This window comes from Erpetoichthys calabaricus, chromosome 2 (genome assembly GCF_900747795.2).
Source record: "Erpetoichthys calabaricus chromosome 2, fErpCal1.3, whole genome shotgun sequence".
In the NCBI taxonomy this organism is placed as follows: Eukaryota; Metazoa; Chordata; class Cladistia; order Polypteriformes; family Polypteridae; genus Erpetoichthys; species Erpetoichthys calabaricus.
Window position 1 is genome coordinate 260,900,623 of NC_041395.2, and position 20,240 is coordinate 260,920,862.

The 20,240-nt window shown below is 37.4% G+C and overlaps 1 protein-coding gene across 1 annotated transcript in view; it reads left to right on the plus strand.

The window, feature by feature from the left end:
* Window positions 1-769: 769 nt before the first annotated feature.
* The window catches only part of ptenb (phosphatase and tensin homolog B), a 125,765-nt gene continuing 106,294 nt past the window's right edge, over window positions 770-20,240 (plus strand). Inside the window, exon 1 of the mRNA XM_028795428.2 lies at window positions 770-1,512. Within this exon, the coding sequence (XP_028651261.1) occupies window positions 1,425-1,512 (88 nt within the window). The 5' untranslated portion in view covers window positions 770-1,424. The remainder of the gene's footprint in view (window positions 1,513-20,240) is intronic.

The following is a 20,240-nucleotide window of genomic DNA, read 5'->3' on the forward strand; positions in this document are numbered from 1 at the left end:
CCATATCGCTTACTAAAATGTAGAAAGTAAGAAATAAAAAGATGGTGCCTGCTAATTCGGCCCGCCCACTTCACGCAATCCATAGCCTTCAGGATTTCACGTCGGGGTCTTGGACTCTCGAATGAAACGATGAAAGAATTTTAAACTTTGCAGTGTGACACGCCTGGCAGGGTTACGCAGCCAGGCAGCTCTGACTTTTTTGCTTGCTTAAGCACTTTTAACAACTTGCTGGCGCTCATTGTTCGAAATATCTGATTTTTTTTTCCTTGTGCATTTCGAACAGAAGAGCGCTACAAAAAATCAGAATAAAACAAATTAAAGCGCCGATCAAAATTAGAGTGGAAATGAATGCCTTTTCTGGCCTCCCTGCCTTCGTTAAACTAATCGCAAATTACGATTACTGGATGGCAAGCATTCTTTATTCGTGCCAATCGAGAACTAAATTAAATGTTGGAAACTTCCCCAATTACTGAAGCACGTGACCTTTCTCAGGCAGTGAGTGTGAGTGAGTGAGTGAGAGAGAGAGAGAGAGTGTGGGGGGGCGGTTGTTCTTTGCGGTAAGGCTGTATCCTTCCGCCATATTAGCTGTCATTTGTTGAGTGAATGACTTGCTCCTTTATACAAATGCATCTTTTTTTGCAAAAAATGCTCTAACCAGCTGAGGCTACTGAAAGCATTCTGCACCTTTTAAATTATTTATTATTATTACTCGTTTGTCCCCATCCCTTAGGACACATCGGCCCTATTTCCGCATGGCGGAGGAATACGAACTGTAGACCCAGTTTGTCTTTTCTCTCTTTCGGAAGCCATGATGGAAGTTTGAGAGTTTTGTTGGAGCGAACGGAAAAAGGAAGGGAAATCATAGACAGAAATTTTTCAACAAAGAGACTTTTAAAGGCCGTTTTTAAATTGTTTTTCTTTTAATTTTATGGTGGAGGCTGTCAGCTTTTTTCTTCTGCTGTACTCAACGATCTGTTTTTTAAGCAGAAAGACCGCGAGCGCCCATTTTTTCCCTTTTTAATTTTAATGTATATTTGTGTGTGTGTGACACAGTTTTCTGACTCTGGAAGCGCAGGAGAGATCTTCTCTCCGCTTTTTTGGTCTCAATCACGGCGGCGGCGGCAGATCAAGAGACTTGGGCCGTTTTTAATGTATTACGGTTCGGGGATTGGACGAATATAAGCCTTTTTGCTTGGAGGATTGTCCTAGAAATTGCAGGTTTGTGGAAGCGGGCCTCCGGCGGTGTGGAGTAAGGCCCTCTTGTGAGATCCCGCAGCAGCCATTCTAATCCTACCAAGTACTGACTGAAATTGAGCAGGATTCACCAAAACGGCGAGTATAAAGGAGGCAAAAGGACATAGCCTTTGAGACTAAGGAACCGACAATATTATCGCTTTACAAAAGGAAAAATAGAGCAACTTCTTATGATGGCCATGGCTGCCTACATCAAAGAAATTGTCAGCAAAAACAAAAGGAGATACCAGGAAGATGGATTCGACTTGGATTTAACCTGTATCCGTTTTTTTCTGATGGTTTAACATGAAGTGGGCCCCTTTAATGTTTCACCATGATATGCTGGTTTGGATGAGGTATTTAAAGGTGGAGTAAAATAACGTTGCTTTGTCTGGTTGGAGATCAATAATGCTCTACTTAATGGTGAATGGTTACTTTTCGCCTCTGCTAGAATGGCCTTATTTGACAGTTAGCAACATTAAACGTGTAGTTATCCAGAGAATATCTTGCCTGAACAACAGGTATCTAAGCAAGATCTAAACTTGTGGCCTAATGCTTGTATGCTTACCTTGATTGATTTTTTTTTTTCACTCTCTGAATTGGGCTATTTGAATTTGTTTCTGGGGGTTGTCGCTGGGTGCTAGATGGTGATGCAGAAAAAAAGGGGTACGTGTTTGTCCTGTCGTGTCCTATGTGATGAAGACTTGGCCTAGATAAGGTAATGGGTTAGATTAAAATGCAAAGTCGACTCCACACAAAGGAGATTGCATCAGCACCTGAAAGTGAGTATTTGAGATGGGATTTCTTCAGACCTTTAGATGCTTAGGTGTGCAGTTGTTTTATAGTTGTACCACATGCACAGAAATGTGGGTTTGAGGTATGCATGTTTTATGTGTTTGCACCTAACGAGGTTGAGTGGTTGTATTTCAAAATTATTTGGCTTATTCACATTACTTGTAAGGCCTTTTGGTTTTGGAATGTCTTTAGGGTAGTATCTTTCATTGAATCTGAACCTTGAAAATGCTGTCAGTGGAGCAAAATCATAAAAAAAAAAAAAAACTGTACCAAATCGATTAACCTTTTGTTGCATTTGTCGAATACTATTGGCACAGTGGGGGCTTGATCATAGCATATATATCAAAACTACAGTGTGGTCCTTTAGTTTACATTTTTAACTCGGCACTCCAAGTTGTTGATTGCTTTTGGGTTTGAGGTGAAATGAGCATCCGAGTAAATCCGAAGCCATACCTTTAATAACGTCCATTTTCAAAACTTGACATTGGTTAATAGTAGCTGTCATTTATATGTAATGCCTATGTCGAAAGACATGCAGTTGAATGCAGTTTTGCTTTGAACGCCTACATTTTACCAAGTTGATTTTTTTTTATCTTTGTGTTCTTTTTATGTGCAAGGTTAGGCCCGTTTCTGAATGATACATAACCACATGAACTTCTAGACATTTTCCCCATTATCTCCATCCTGAAATAACTGTTAAGGAAATTATTTTTTTGGGATAAATGAAGGGAATAAACTGAAGTAACCACTAATGTATGGTGAAGTTATAGTGACACAGTTTTTTGTATTGCTTTTGTTTATTTATTTAGCATTGGTATTGAAATGTCAAGGTTGCCATTGAGTTTGAAGCTATAATATTCTCAAGACCACTTAATACAGTTTAGGGTCCTAAGGGGTCTGACATTATCCCAGAAGCACTGGAGGTTCAGGACAGGACCCAGCCCTACAAATTACGCTCATGCACATGCTCCTACTGGGGCCAAATCACAGTCGCCAGTTAACCTAACTTGCACATGTTTTGGGGAAGTGAGATGGAAGCTAACACAGACATGGGAGAATTCTCAGACTCCACGTACACAATAACCTGACTGAGAATTCTAACTTGAATACTAGTTGTACGAAGTGGCATCTGTAGCCATAGTGCTGAGACTTTAAGATCATTGACAATATAAATTATTTAGTGTTTCTTTTTCTTCTTCTTCGAACTATAGAAATCTAGGAAATGTGATGTAATTACACAGACGTCTCACTGCTGTAATTGGTGCAATTGTAGAAAAGAACTATTCAGGTAGTCTGTAGTTTATCAAATTTATACCCCTTTTTGTGAAGAACATGTTACTTGCATATATCCTGAAACAAAATGAAAATGTCGTGTCCAAGTAGGGAAATTTGGTACATAGGAATTTGCATAGTTTAATCCATCAGTCCATTTGTTTATTTTCTTGAAATCCTCAAGCAAAGGGAGAAAAAAAGTTAAACAATGTGAATGAAGTTTTTATTTATGTGAAAGACATTTTTTATGTTTAAATGGTGTACAAAGTAACTTGGTGTCTGTCAACTTCGTCAAAACAAGTTTGTTAGCCTAGAGTCTGCATTTGGTTTATTTTTTGTTACCACATACCTTATGGTTTTTCTTACTGTTAAGAGAGTTCTGTTTTAGACATCTTGAGTAGCACGCAATTTCTCAGCTTGGTCGAATTGGCATTTCAAATTTATTTCCAGTGTACCTCGGTTTCATCCCACATCCCAAAGATAGATAAACCAGGTTGTTTGTAAACTTAATTTGGCCTTTGTGATTGAATGTTGCTATGAGTGTATTCTGTAATTTATTGGCTCATTGTCCAGCCTTCTGCCTGATGCTGTCTCGATAGACTCAAAGTCTGTGTGGAAAATTGAGTGAACTGCATATATAAACATGTCTGATAATTTGACTACTCAGAATTTGCAAAAACGTGTAATGAAACTTTGCATTAAAATGTCATCAAATAATACACCCCAATTGCTTCGATATAATTAGGACTTCATGAGGGACTTGCACCAGCTCTCCCTTGTCTCAGGGCCATCTGTTCTTCACTGAGAAAAATTTACTTCACTGTTTTTAAGAGAGAAGCAATCCGTAGTGTGGTGTGATGGTGCATCTCACCAGGAAGGGTGGAGTAAGACTAGGGGTTTTGGAGTTACGTGCTATTTGTTTTGGAACTGTCTTGGTACCAGCACTGAGGTCCAAAAGTTGGTGTCAATACCAAACTCAAAATTTTAGTACTGTTCCAACACTAATTTGTGTTACTTTTCAGTTCTAGATGTTTTTTCCTTATCTTGTTGTTTTGTACAATGTTTCAAATGATTGAAGGAGATAATTCATCACAATCAGTCATTTTTAGTTTAGTGTAAAATGAGAAGTGAAAAGTTATTCACATCCTACAATTATACAATGGATTTATCTTTGTCATTGTTACAATTTTCTTATTTACATATCGGCATAACCTTTTCAGACCTGCTTTGTTTAGTTTAGGGGATGGAAAGAAATCCTGGACATATTAAGCGCAAGCCAGGAGTCAACCCTAGACGGGTTGTTGGCCCATCACAGAACCCACATTCATCCACAGCAAATTTGGAATCACAGATTAATGCGTTACCAATCAATGCACAACTCTTTGGGAACATGGGAATAAAACTGTTAAGAGAAAAAAAATATGCTGATTGGACAACATGCAAGTTCTGCATGGACAGTGACCAGGCTGAATCTATGTGCCTATGCTGTCCTATTTGCTTTTTTATTTCAGTGGAGTTTGTTTTTCTTTTGATCCTTGTTCCAGTACCTATGATTTATTCAGGGGTGAAGCTCCTTTAAATTAATTGATTTAACATTTTAGTCATAGGTAATGCAAATAATTTATATGGCACATTTTGAATTTTCTCTCAGATGTGATGTGTTTTAGTTGTGTTGGCTGAGTGAACTGCCTTGCCAGTATGTTAAATATTCTTATTTGTTTATTTATTTAAGTTAGGATAGTTATTCATGGCAGATTTTACAGGTTAAAATTCTAACTAATTATAATTTGCTGCTTCTAAAATGTCAAACAATTCCAGAGTAGTTGTAGCTAAGACTAAATATTGAACCAACATCGTGTTCTGCAATTTTATACACTACGCTTATATTGGCAGTTTTTATTTATGTGAGTGTGGGCTTACATCAAGAATTGGCTCTGTGCCCTTTCTTGTTTGCAGTGGTGATGGACAGGTTGACAGATAAGGTCAGATGTGACTCCCTATGGACAATGATGTTCATGAGTGGCATTGTCATCTGTAGTGAGAGTGGATAGCAGGTTGAGGCGAACCTGTACCTCTACATTGGAGAGAAGAGGAGTGAGAGTCAGTTGGAGTAAGATGGAGTACATGTGTGTAAATGAGAGGGAGGTGGTGGAAGGGTGCAACTATAGGGAGCGGAGGTGGTAAATTTAAATACTTGGGTTCAACAGTCCCAAGCAACGGAGAGTGCTTGCAGGGTGGACTGGGTGGAGAAGTGTGACAGGAGTGATTTGTGATAGAAGAGTAACTACAAGAGATAAAGAGAAGGTCTATAAAACGTTAGTGAGACCAGCGATGTTGTATGGTTTGGAGCCATTGGCACTGAAGAAAAGACATTAGTCAGAGCTGGAAGTGGCAGAGTTGAAGATGCTATGATATTTGCTCAGAGTAACAAGGGTAGACAGAATTAGAAGTGAGTATATTAGAGGAATAACACAAGTACAACAGCTCTGTGACCCAGTGAGAGAAGCTAAATTGAGATGGTTTGGTCATGTGCAGAGGAGAGATGAGGGGTACATTGGGAAAAGAATGTTGAGGGTGGAACTGTCAGGCAAGAGGAAAAGAGGAGGTTTATGGATGTGGTGAGGGTGGACATGATTGCAGTTGGTGTGGAAGAAAATGATGTAAAAAATAATGATAGATGGAGATGGATGATCCGTTCTGGCAACCCATAAATGGGAGCAGCTGACGGCAGAAAAAAAAATGTAATGATCTGTATGATGATAAAGCTTTTATTTGGTCTTTGGTTAGATATTCTGTTGCCTTGTTTGTTTCATGCATCAGTGTGTTTTGTTTTTGTTTTACTGTTTTTTCATTCCTGATATCCTGTAGTAATGTATTTTAAACAATATGGCTTCTCCTTGTTATGTAGTAGTCTATCAGAGTTCTAGGAATTGCCCTTAAAATAGCAGAGTGATGGTACTTGTATCAGCTTTTAATGTGCTGCAAGCATTGGGAATGAGAGAAAAATCAGTTAGTGGTAGATGTTTCTAATTATTAACAATATTTAAGGAGTAATGTATTTATGTTAATCTAATTGCAGATATTATGTCTTGAATTATACGATTGCTTTAAAGGGTAAACTGTGAGTAAACTTTGTTAACCTTACTGCAGGAAGTGTATGCTTTTATATGTTTTCTATTCATTAATGTGCAAAAGTAAATTTGAGTTGTATTTTTTTTCCTTCAGTGCACAGTTTAAAGAATTAAATAATGAAAGAACTTTAAATAATAGAATTATTGTGAGGAATTTGTGTTGGTATCTCATGCATATGTACTACAATAATATCATAAAATAGTACATTATTAAAGAGGCCTAGAATTTTACACTGAAGAAGAATTGAAAATTTTTTACTTTTTGTAAATCTTTTATAGGACTTTCTGAAAATTTGTTGGACAAAGATGAGATTGAACATAATTTTTTTTTTAAGTTAGCATCACATGTAAATCCGATAAAATACTCCAGTAAAATTTTTTCTTGATGTGAATATGTCTTTAAAATAGAGGCTGCATGGTCTAAGTAGAAGTCAGTAAGTGAGGAAGGCACTCTGTATATATCACTACCGATTGCCATAATTCACTTTGACAAGTCAATATTGAATTTTATGTAATTATTATTTTAAATATTCAAACATTTAATGCACATATCATAAATACTGAAAAGTCTAAATTGTAATTTACTACTCAAAGAAGGCGTTAAATGTTAAAATTGCTTGTCCTAGCTGGAGTGACCCTATACTTGGAATAGTTAAAAGCGAAACCAGAGTTGCTTCTTCTGATTTCTTATAATTTCTTTCTTTCTTCATCCTAGTACTGGGCGGTATGAAGAAAATTCTATATCACGGTATTTTTCAAAATTATACCAGTTTCACGGTATTCAACGGTATTTTTTTCCCATGCATGAGTCGATGTTAACCACATTTTCCACTGCAATTAATGCAGAAGACTGGCTAAGAATAACCTATTCCACTGTCATGAGCATTGTACAAAAAACATTTTAATGTGCACACAAGTGTTAATACAGGTTTGCATGGCCCCATAAAGTGATAGTTTTCAAGGGGGTGGCACTAATGAAGAGAAGGAATCACATTGCATGACAGTTGCAGTCAAAATATAGAACATTTTTATTGAACAAATTTTGCAAACAACTTAAGATAAAATTTTGACAACATATTTTCAACCAACCAAAGAGGCATTTAGACTTAGTAAAATATTCAGAGGTGCTTGTCAAAAGTTGTATTGCACTGAACATGTCTTAGAAAAGGAATAAATAGTGAATGTTTTTTGTAAACCAACTACACTTTCTGTTAATGTTAACAATCTCTGTCCACTGACACGTTAAAGTGACTTTTTAAACAACTTTACCATCATTAAACTGCATAATATTTAAACTAATAACTGATAAATAATAATAAAATAAATAATAGTGCAACTTCCAGTAATAATACTGTTACTTCCAAGACTTCAAGCATAGGTGCATTACACAGTATTCACCACATAAAAATAAAATAAGTGCAATTTGGTGAGACATCTTTACCAGCTGAACCATCATTAAGGCAAATTGCATTAACATGGACCTTGCTTCAAGCTAAGCTATATACATAAATAATAAAACTGCAACTTGCATTTATAATGCTATTTGTGGTATAGCCCTACGGAATCGTATTAGGGCCACAGTGAAGGAAAAAAAAACTACAGTGGGGCAAAAAAGTATTTAGTCAGCCACCAATTGTGCAAGTTCTCCCACTTAAAAAGATGAGAGAGGCTTGTAATATTCATCATAGGTATACCTCAACTATGAGAGACAAAATGAGGAAAAAAAATCCAGAAAATCACATTGTCTGATTTTTAAAGAATTTATTTGCAAATTATGGTGGAAAATAAGTATTTGGTCACCTACAAACAAGCAAGATTTCTGGCTCACAGACCTGTGTAAGAGGCTCCTCTGTCCTCCACTCGTTACCTGTATTAATGGCACCTGTTTGAACTCGTTATCAATATAAAAGACACCTGTCCACAACCTCAAACAGTCACACTCTAAACTTGGCCAAGACCAAAGAGCTGTCAAAGGACACCAGAAACAAAATTGTAGACCTGCACCAGGCTGGGAAGGCTGAATCTGCAATAGGTAAGCAGCTTGATGTGAAGAAATCAACTGTGGGAGCAATTATTAGAAAATGGAAGACATACAAGACCACTGATAATCTCCCTCGATCTGGGGCTCCACGCAAGATCTCACCCCCTGGGGTCAAAATGATCACAAGAACAGTTAGCAAAAATCCCAGAACCACACGGGGGGACCTAGTGAATGACCTGCAGAGAGCTGGGACCAAAGTAACAAAGGCTACCATCCGTAACACACTACGCCGCCAGGGACTCAAATCCTGCAGTGCCAGACGTGTCCCCCTGCTTAAGCCAGTACGTGTGCAGGCCCGTCTGAAGTTTGCTAGAGAGCATTTAGATGATCCAGAAGAGGATTGGGAGAATGTCATATGGTGAGATGAAAAAACTCTACTCGTCGTGTTTGGAGAAGAAAGAATGCTGAGTTGCATCCAAAGAACACCATACCTACTGTAAAGCATGGGGGTGGAAACATCATGCTTTGGGGCTGTTTTTCTGAAAAGGGACCAGGACGACTGATCCGTGTAAAGGAAAGAATGAATGGGGCCATGTATTGTCAGATTTTGAGTGAAAACCTCCTTCCATCAGCAAGGGCATTGAAGATGAAACGTGGCTGGGTCTTTCAGCATGACAATGATCCCAAACACACCGCCCGGGTAACGAAGGACTGGCTTCGTAAGAAGCATTTCAAGGTCCTGGAGTGGCCTAGCCAGTCTCCAGATCTCAACCCCATAGAAAATCTTTGGAGGGAGTTGAAAGTCCGTGTTGCTCAGCGACAGCCCCAAAACATCACTGCTCTAGAGGAGATCTGCATGGAGGAATGGGTCAAAATACCAGCAACAGTGTGTGAAAACCTTGTGAAGACTTACAGAAAACGTTTGACCTCTGTCATTGCCAACAAAGGGTATATAACAGAGTATTGAGATGAACTTTTGTTATTGACCAAATACTTATTTTCCACCATAATTTGCAAATAAATTCTTCAAAAATCAGACAATGTGATTTTCTGGATTTTGTTTTCTCATTTTGTGTCTCATAGTTGAGGTATACCTATGATGAAAATTACAGGCCTCTCTCATCTTTTTAAGTGGGAGAACTTGTACAATTGGTGGCTGACTAAATACTTTTTTGCCCCACTGTATATGTCAAGAATAAAGTCGACATGTTGACTTTATTCTCGACATTTCCACTTTAATCTTGACGCTTATGTCGAGATTAAAATCGACATTTCCACTTTATTCTCAGTTTATTTTGTCATTAAAGTAGAATGTCGTAAACTAAACTTCATCCTAAATCAGTGTTTAATTCACTAGATTTTGTCAAACCCCATTATATGTTAATGTAGCACATTAAATGCTTTGTGTTGTGTTCCCCGACCCAGTTTTTAATCGCTACGTGCTTCTTAAACTGACTTCCTCCGCACTAAGAGGAGACACAGGCAGCTATCGCCGCACAGAATACATTCATTTCATGATATTCCTGCTCTCTGAAAATTTAGAATGCTAATATAAATACTTGATATCATTTTCATGATGAAATGCATTAAAGTAGGTATTAAACATGCGCGGTAGTGAGGCTGTAGTGCTGCTCTCTCGCAGTAAGGGGTCCCCAGGTGTATGTTCAGTGTAAACTTTATGGCAGGTGTGATGAGGCATCAAAAAACTGGATGTATGAATGGGTATCGCACAGGTTTAACTTAAATATTGTGTAAATGTTGGGTTCGTGATCTGGTGGTCAGAGACACGAACATGGAAATCAATTGATGTTCTTCTGAGCGAGCTTTCTTTATTGCATGCATGCTGTCTCTATCTGATGTATTAAACCCCCAGCTCCTATCCTTTTTCTTTCTCCACATAACCAATCACCACACGATAAACGTCTTTGTGAAATTAAAACTAGTTATAAACTTAGACCACGGAGTGTTCAGAACTTAAAAAAAATCTTCGTTATACATGTTTAAATATGCCATCCATTCAGGATTGCGCCCATCCCAGCATACATTGTGTTCGAGGCAGGAGCAAATCCTGAACGGGGCGCCAGCACATCACAGGGTGGATACGAGCAATACATACATTAGCAGGGTTAATATAGCATAACAAAACCCCACATCCTACATGACTTTGAAAGGAAACTGAAGCACGCTGAGTAAACCCACCAAAAAAACATGCAAATTCAAAGCAGGGAACACCCGGGACCCCTTTGCTGCGAGGCAGCAGTGCAACCTCTATGCCACTATGCCCCCACATGATCAATACATGCTTTAATGCATTTCATCATGAAAATTATATCAAGTACTTATCTTAGCATTCTAAATGTTCAGGGAGCAGGAATATCATGAAATTAATGTATTCTGTGTGCTGCCTGCGCCTCCTCTTAGTGCAAGAGGAAGTCAGTTTAACATGGCTCGGGGAACATAACACAAAGCATTTAATGTGCTACATAACACATAGTAAATTAAATATTCATTTTAAGATGAAGTTAAGTTTACAATGTTCTACTTTAATAACAAATTACGAGAATAAAGTCAACATGTCAACTGTAATCTCGACATAAACGGCGAGAATAAAGTAGAAATGTCAAGAATAAAGTCAACATGACGACTTTATTCTCTCATAAGCTTCGAGATTAAAGTGGAAATGTCGAAAATAAAGTCTCAACATGTCGTCACACTATTACACAGTACCCAGGTACATTATACAGTATTGAAAAATATAAAACAAGTACAAATTGGTTTGCAATATTATCCAGTAGTATAGAAACATTATTCACACATTTGAACATAATGGTCCACATCCGACCTTTTAAATTCAAAGTATCTCCAGACAACAGATGTGACTCCTTTTTTCAGCAAAAGTTCTTCTGTGTCATCATGTTCAACTTTATTTGTCTGCTACAGCTTCAGTTTCGGAATGTTCTCTGTCCATTTTCACCACGCAATACCTCCAGTACCGCATGTACTCCGTTGTATGCCTGATTAGTAGTGTAGCAGTGAAAAAGAGCCCCTGCGCAACACCTCCACTAACGCATGTATTCAATTGTATGAGTGTAGCAGTGAAAAAGGTCCCCCTTAAACAGTTTCCCGCTGTGCCACGTTCTGAACGTTGTTTAGGCAATTTAAACCGGTGTTGTGGTATAAGAAAAATCCATCTCTCTCTATTATTAAAAAAAAAAAAATCCTGGAAAGCAAAAGCAAGGCTACGATACGTGATCTTCACGGAAGACATTTAAAAGACCCGCGAAACTAAAGAGATTGGCCACGGTGCGTCTTGCGAGGACCGTAAACATGACACATTGTGCCAAGAGATTGACCCAGGACCGTCTCGCTATGACGTAAAACATGAGATTCTTGCAAGACATGCCCTACTTACAATCTATCAAATAAGACAACAGTGCAGCAAAACATTCAGTCTTGTGAAGGATTTGAGCACATACATATCCAGGGTCTCAGCACGTATAAAGCGTATAAGGACAATACGTTATAAATGAAACGTTGACAAATAAGCGAAGAAGAAAGCAGCGCGGAGAAAAGAGACTCAAAAGCGTTGGAAAGAAAAAATAATCTAGGTGCAAATTCATAAAATAAGGCAAGTAATTATCAGCCTGTAACAAGTGGAATTGAAACCAAGCACGTCCAATCGGGCTCAGAATTAAAGACAGAGTAAAAGACAAAGTAGAACTTCATAAAGACATTCACAAACGTTGGCGCTATACACACGCAGAGCAGATTATGAAAGAAGTTGAATTCGAAAGGCTCCAAAAAAAAAAAAAGTACGTACGATTCAAATGTGGAGAAAGTTAAAGAATATAAAAGTAGGAAAATTAGAAAGTATAAAAAAAGAATGTAAAGATTGCAGTAGCGCAAACAAATGGAAATTAATACTCGAAAAAGGGAAAATAATCACCACGGACCAGGTGTCATTGAATAAAAAGCAGGACAAAGCAAGGTCAGAAATAAAAGACAGAGTAGAAAACAAAGTAAAACGTCATAAAGAGGTTACAAAACAAAAGGGCCAACCACATGCAGAGCAGAGCAGGTTAGAGATAATTCAGGATAGGTTTCTCTGTATGGAATTTCAGCACAGACAAAGCGATCTACATATTAGTTAATAATTTTTTTTGCAAAGTAATCAATAAATGCATGTGAGATAAAACACGTTTTTGAAATTCTCTGACTTAAACTTCAAAGCCTTACAATGTTTACATACTTCTGACATATCACCTGTGTCCATATATTCAATCTCTATTCGCCTTTTAGTTATTTCTCCGAGTAATAATTTCTCTTTTTTTGCGCTAATGCGATGTTTACTTTTTTTTTGACACTTTCGTTTTTTTCTGCTTTCATATTCTGTATCTTGCTCTGCATGTGTTTCACGCCTATGTTTTTTCTTTGAGTCTTTTGAATTCCAGTTTTCATTATTTCTAACCTGACAAAGTCATTAAACACATGTCTCACTGACCTCATTTAAAAGATTCAGCATATTTGGACTCGAAAGATTACAAATATTGTTTTTACATAAGTTCTGAAATAAAAGTGAAACTAATGAAATAGCAACAATTCAAAGAAAAAAAAAATCTTAAAAGTGTGTCTGGAAAACCAAACATGGGGGTTGGCGAGCAAAGCAAGCAGGGGGCGAAGCCTCCTAGTCATAACAAAAATAAAAAAACGGTGTTCGGTATGAATCGGTATACCACTCAGCACTACTTCCTAAGTTTTTTACACTATGCTTCTGCAATTTAGAATCCTTAAGATCTGTATTTATAGTGTTATCTAAGAATAAAACGATGAAAAAAAAACATTCAGATGAGTTGTTGATGTAAATGTCTGTGTGTAAAGAAAGTAATATCCACCATAGACATTGTGGTGTCTGTTTACTTAGCAACATACCAAGAAGAAATGATTGATCTGCATTTGTATGTCTGCTTTTATCGTTTCAGCTCTAACTTTTACAAATATCATAGATTTACACAGGATGTTAGACTCGCATCAAATGTATGTTTTATTATATGATAATAATAGCAGCTTCAAATAGAGATTCAAATCTATTACCTCAAGGTTGCTTTTCCATTACACCATCTGAGTAGCCTTACAACTGTGACAACTGGTTGAACATGAAACAAGCAGACACACACGTATGTGGATGTCTTTTACTTTGTACCGACTGATAGTTGGGTTTCAACATGTCAGTTGAGCAATTTCGTTTTCTTCGGTTTTATTCTTGAATAAAAGTGTACTTGTTTTGTTACACCTTTTGTGAAAGTGTTTATTGGATATTTGGGCTTCAGTCTTCACACATCTTACATTTCACATCAACATGTCAAAATTGTTATTACTGTAACATGAAAATATTTTGTTATTACTATAACCTATAAATGCATTTTCTGTTTTAGCTGTGTGTTCAGCATTTCTTGCCTCACATTTCCTCTGTCATTCTATATTTACACAGATCGTTGTAGACACGGAACATAAATGAAATGTAGGGATTTCATTACCTATATAATTCCTTACAAATGCATCATCAGATAAACACTTCCAACACAGGCTTAAGCTGTGAGGATTGCAGCAGGGCGATGCCTTCATCTGACTGAATGGGGGGAGGGGTTGTAGCGGGCTGCGTTCTGCTAATCTACACATTTGTAAAACAAAAGCGGGCCACACAGTTATAAGGAGCTACGAGTTTCTTGGTGTATGTAAGGAAAATTTAAGAAGGTCATGAACATAAAAAAAAATCATAAGTGTTAGGGATTCTAATGTTAAGATCTGTATTATAGTGTTTGGTATTTTTTACAATTCAAATATGGATCGGTCAGTATCTGTTAAGGTGTATTGTTAAGTGACCATACAAATATTAAAATAAATGTAATTCCTTTAAAATACGTACTTTTTAAAAATTAGTAACACATGTACATTTATCCATAATCCACAACAAAATGTCAGAATTTCAAGCTTCTGTTCTAATAAAATGACATTTTCATAAGATGATTATCAGGAAAGTAAACTCTAACATACTTTAAAAATTTACAAGTAAATTAGGCAAATTTGGCTTTTAAGCTAATAAATCCAATTGTTTACTAAGAAGCAAGGGAAATTTTATTTTTGTTTTTATTATTCTTATTTAAAATATAAATTGCTATACTAAATGCATGCTCGTTTGCTGTGCACTCTTGGAAAAGGAGTGTCTGTTTTAATTAAAGAACAAAATCAAAGTATTTGAACTCATTAATGAAGATTTTCTTTTGATTACTGACAAAGACATGCCTCTCTGTTGGTGAGGCTCCTTTTCTTTCACTCCAAGCTCATCTGGAACACACATACATCTGCCGTTCGTCTTCATGCATAGGCTAAGATTTATTGTTCCATTTTGCTTAATATAAAAAATAGTATTTTGGTTTTGTTTCTCTCCTTACGTTTGCCTGGCAGTTCTGTTTACAGTAAGAGTTCTGGCAACAAAATGACATGCATTTTCTCAAGTACTGAAGTACTTTGCATAAATGAGCACAGCAACATAACAGTTCTTGAGATCTGCCAATATATCAATCATCAATTGAATCATATTGAGTCAAAAATTGGCTGATTTAGATTGGCGGCTGAATTATTGGGGCATCATTATGTATATCCAGTTGATCTATATGTCTATGAAGTATTCCATTAAAGGCCTATACTAATAATACCACAGGAGCTCTTGCAGATTTTCCATTGAAAGTCATTACTTTAAAGAGTTTGAATAGTCAATCGGATTATCCGTACTGTCAAATAGGAATGTCACAATGCCAGAATTTTGGTATTTGATACCAAAACCAGCAAATTTTATAGTACTCTATACCTTTTGATAATATGACAAAAATAGAAATTGCATTCAGTGGCTTTTTATTAAAGTACCTCAATTATTGAAGTGAACAATATTGTGCCTTTTTTTCTGTAATACAATATAAATGCTAAAATTAACAGCAGCTTTAAAATACTGGTATATCCATCAAATAGTTACTAATATTTTATTGCTTAATTGATAGTAGGGTATTTATAAATGTCAAAATACAATGCAAGGCTTGATTTTTAATGTGGCAGAGATGGGGATCCTCCCTGTGTAATACAAATGTAGTTCATAATCTGGGATGGGGGAATTTTTTAATGGGTTCATAAAGAATATCTTCTTGAACTACCTGAGCAAGTGAACATGTGACATTTTATCTTCTGCCCAGAAATATGCTGCTTAAAATCCACACTAAATTTCAAGCATGTTTGTGCATATTTACATATACACACACACACACACATATATACATATACACACACTGTTGAATTGGTGAATTCCAAGATGATTCCAGATATTTCCATTAAAACAAACTCTAAAGAAAAACATGCTGTAAAGTGTGGTTTGTCAGTTAAGTTTGTAAAATATTTAGGTTTAGTTAGGTTTAATATTTTCATCATAGGCTGTTTAAAAAAATATTACTAAAGAGTAATATTTTCAAATGTCAAGCTCATAATTCTGAAATCTGTCCCTTTTTTTAAATTTTTTTTTTATTATAAACTTGGGCAGTTATTACCTGTACTCAGTGCATTTATAATTGTGAGAAAGCATTACGTTCTTAAATGCACCATTCAAATAATGTGTGCTTTTACTTAACGTACAGTGTGCCTTCAAATGACGAATGACACAAATTCATCATTTGCAGATTTGTATTTAGCAATGAAGTATGCTGTTTTGTTTGTCCTGTTGAGTATTTCAGTGATTTTGCATCTCTGTTAACACAGTACTTGTCATTTTAATAGGAAGATGTGCCTTGTCCTTTGTACCTTTGAAACACTAAATCATTTTTATTTTGGTATTAACAAATGGAGCACCTCATCATTGTCTGTGTAGAAAAATCAAATGGCTACTTTGTTTGTTTACCTCAGTGATTTCTTGTTCATGCTGCTAGTCTTCCCAGAACTCACAGACATATTTGAGTAACTGTGGGTACATGCAAGGTCCCTCTCCCCTGCGACCATGAGCTGTATATATCTGTTACAAAATAAACGGATGTGCTCATTACAATTGGAAAATAAGTGCAAAGCCTCAGGTCATTTTTAGGACTGTGTCAAACACTGTTGAAAGTGATTAATTTCATTATCTTTTCATATCCTCTTAGAAATGCATGACAGTACAAGTTAAATGATTACACCTAATTTGATTGGTAAAGCTACCGTATATACTCGCAGATAAGTTCTCCTGCGGATAAGTCAGGACATGATTTTACTGTATAATTTCTGGTATTTTGTGTCGGTCGTATAAGTCAAATGCGGAAAACTCATGCTATTGGTCCTAGACATTATGATATGGTAACACCCACCTGAGAGAGTAACCACGGAGCACACTGCCTTTTTTTCCCCTATGTGTTGTGCCTGCATAACCACACGGTAATACACAAACTATTTCAAAGCAACGTTTGCACTGATTTGTGTTTTTTGTATCTCACACCCTCATACGCCTTTATTGTAAGAGCATCCCATATCTACTGTGGAGTGTTCGATTAGAAGAAAATATGAAGCTGGTTTTAAATTAAATGTTGAAGTATCGAAAGAAATTGGTAACTGTGCTGCTGCAACAAAATTCGATGCATCTGAGAAACTGATGTGAGATTGGAGGAGGCAAGAAGATGTTAAAGTTTTTTTGTTTTTTTTTTGTGTTGCATTTTTGAACGGGCGTATAAGTCAGGGTCTGATTTTATAATCGATTTTTTGGGTTTCAAGACCTGACTTATACGTGAGTATATACGGTATTTTGCTTTTAAAGCATGCAGAAATCTGTTTCTGAACTAATTTCTTAATGGAGTAAAAGTGTCAATAACGCGAGCCTGTGTGTGTTATATATTTTTATTTTTTTAAGTAACAAGTACAATTCCTGCACTTGTACACTGAAATTCTCCTGTCTCAAACACAAAGGCTTTCTAGACATGTCTTCTGCTGTTTTTGTTTTTGAAATGTGTTGATGTGGTGCTCTAGCATCAACATTGTGGGTTGTTTTTATATATAGTTTCACTAACATATTTCTCATGAATTGTGCTTTCCAAAGTATTTTTTTTATTTGCTATCATGCAGGAGTGCAGTACCAATTTTTGGAGTACTACCAAAGCTGTTAAAGAAACGGTTCTGCTACATTTTCAGAACTTTGATACCAAATTAGTACTGAAATATTAGTTCTTGTGTCACCATTACTGCCAAAGTGACTAGTCTGACAAAGATAGTGGCCTTGGACTAACATAGAAGTACAGTATGTTTTAAGTACAGTGGAACCTCGGTTTGCAAGCATAATTTGTTCCGGAAACGTGCTTGCAGTCCAAAACACTCGTATATCAAAGTGAATTTCCCCATAAGAAATAATGGAAACTCAGATGAAATGTTCAACAACCCAAAACTATTCATATAAAAATGATTAATACAAAATATAAAGTAAAAATACATAAAACAAATTAACCTGCACTTTACCTTTGAAACGAATCATGGCTGGTGTGAGTTTCTAAACTCTTGTGGGATTCCACCCAACGGGACGACAAAGCAATTGCAGTCTCCCAACGCTGTAGCAGTTCGCCGTAAAAGCGAACCCGAAAAGATCGTGGACATGCTATAAGCGTCTGCCGTCGATGGGTGATACAAGGAACATTATAAATGCGCAGGGTACAGTACTACTTGGCCACGACTCTGCCTGACTGCTGTGTCTGTGTATAGGAGAGTGGCAGATCCCGCTACAATAAATAACCGCGCTGTTGCTGTTTCAAGCTGAATAAAGTTGGTTTTGCTAAAGTACTGACACTCAGCTTTGTGTTTTGGGGTGCAAGACGGGGACTCGCACGTCACAACACACACACACGCAGTCACAATGCTGTAGTAAACAGTATACGCTCGTACGGATGTTGACTATATGAGTGAGGCACGCCTACTCAGACGGAGAATAGGAGACGAATGCCCACAATCATGCAGCAAGAGAGAGAGAGAAGAACCATCAGCACAGTTGTGATCACATGATGTTCAGCAGACAAAGCGTATACATACTACTCATACTGCAAGACCTCGCTCATTTATCAAGTCAAAATTTATTAAAAATTTTAGCTCGTCTTGCAAAACACTCGTAAACGAAGTTACTCGCAAACCGAGGTTCCACTGTAGTTTATATTGTCTGATAACTTATAGAAATGCACTAAGTAGTACAGTAATCCCTCCTCCATCGCGGGGGTTGCGTTCCAGAGCCACCCGCGAAATAAGAAAATCCGCGAAGTAGAAACCATATGTTTATATGGTTATTTTTATATTGTCATGCTTGGGTCACAGATTTGCGCAGAAACACAGGAGGTTGTAGAGAGACAGGAACGTTATTCAAACACTGCAAACAAACATTTGTCTCTTTTTCAAAAGTTTAAACTGTGCTCCATAACAAGACAGAGATGACAGTTCAGTCTCACAATTAAAAGAATGCAAACATATCTTCCTCTTCAAAGGAGCAAATAAATCAATATGGCTGTTTGGCTTGTAAGTATGCGAAGCACCGCGGCACAAAGCTGTTGAAGGCGGCAGCTCACACCCCCTCCGTCAGGAGCAGAGAGAGAGAGTTAGAGAGAGATAGAGAGAGACAGATTAAAAAATCAATACGTGCCCTTTGAGCTTTTAAGTATGCGAAGCACCGTGCAGCATACTTAAAAGCTGCACACAGAAGATAGCAAAGTGAAGATAATCTTTCAGCATTTTTAGACGAGCGTCCGTATCGTCTAGGTGTGCAAACAGCCCCCCTGCTCACACCCCCTACGTCAGGATCACAGATAGTCAGCGCAAGAGACAGAGAAAAGTAAACCGGGTAGCTTCTCAGCCATCTGCCAATAGCATCCCTTGTATGAAATCAACTGGGCAAACCAACTGAGGAAGCATGTACCAGAAATTAAAAGACCCATTGTCCTCAAAAACCCGCGAAGCAGCGAAAAATCCGCGATATATATTTAAATATGCTTACATATAAAATCCGCGATGGAGTGAAGCCGCGAAGGGCGAAGCGCGATATAGCGAGGGATTACTGTATTGTGTATAATTCCTTCTACATCCATTCATCCATCCATTATCCAACCTGCTATATCTTAACTACAGGGTCACGGGGGTCTGCTGGAGCCAATCCCAGCGAACACAGGGCGCAAGGCAGGAAACAAACCCCGGGCAGGGCACGCACACACACACACACACACACCTAGCAAACACACTAGGGACAATTTAGAATTGCCAATGCACCTAACCTGTATGTCTTTGGACTGTGGGAGGAAACCAGAGTACCTGGAGGAAACCCACGCAGACACAGGGAGAAGCCGGGTCTCCTAACTACGAGGCAGCAGCGCTACCCACTGCGCCACCGTGCTGTCCCATTCCTTGTACAGTAAAATGAAATTTGGTGCAAGCTCTTGGGAAATGGAAGTAAATGAAAACTTAAGATTGGCCTTTATGGTTTTTGTTCCAAGTGGCCTACAGTGTTTTGATGATCGTGAGTGAAGAGATACATCTCTTTAAACATATGCTGCTCACTGTTTCATCAGCTGTAATAGATTAATAATTACTGCAGTGCCCAGTTTTATCAATAATTTGGGTAGATGTAGCTGTGATTGTAACATGACTAGTTAAATGAACTGTAACTTTCTATGAAATTGTCACGTTTTAAACTTTACATTGCCAGACGTTGGAAACAGAGTGAGATGGCTTCATAGGCTCAATGGGGCAGGGCAAAATACCTCTAGAGAATAATCTACATTCAGTAACCCATAATGATAAAGTGA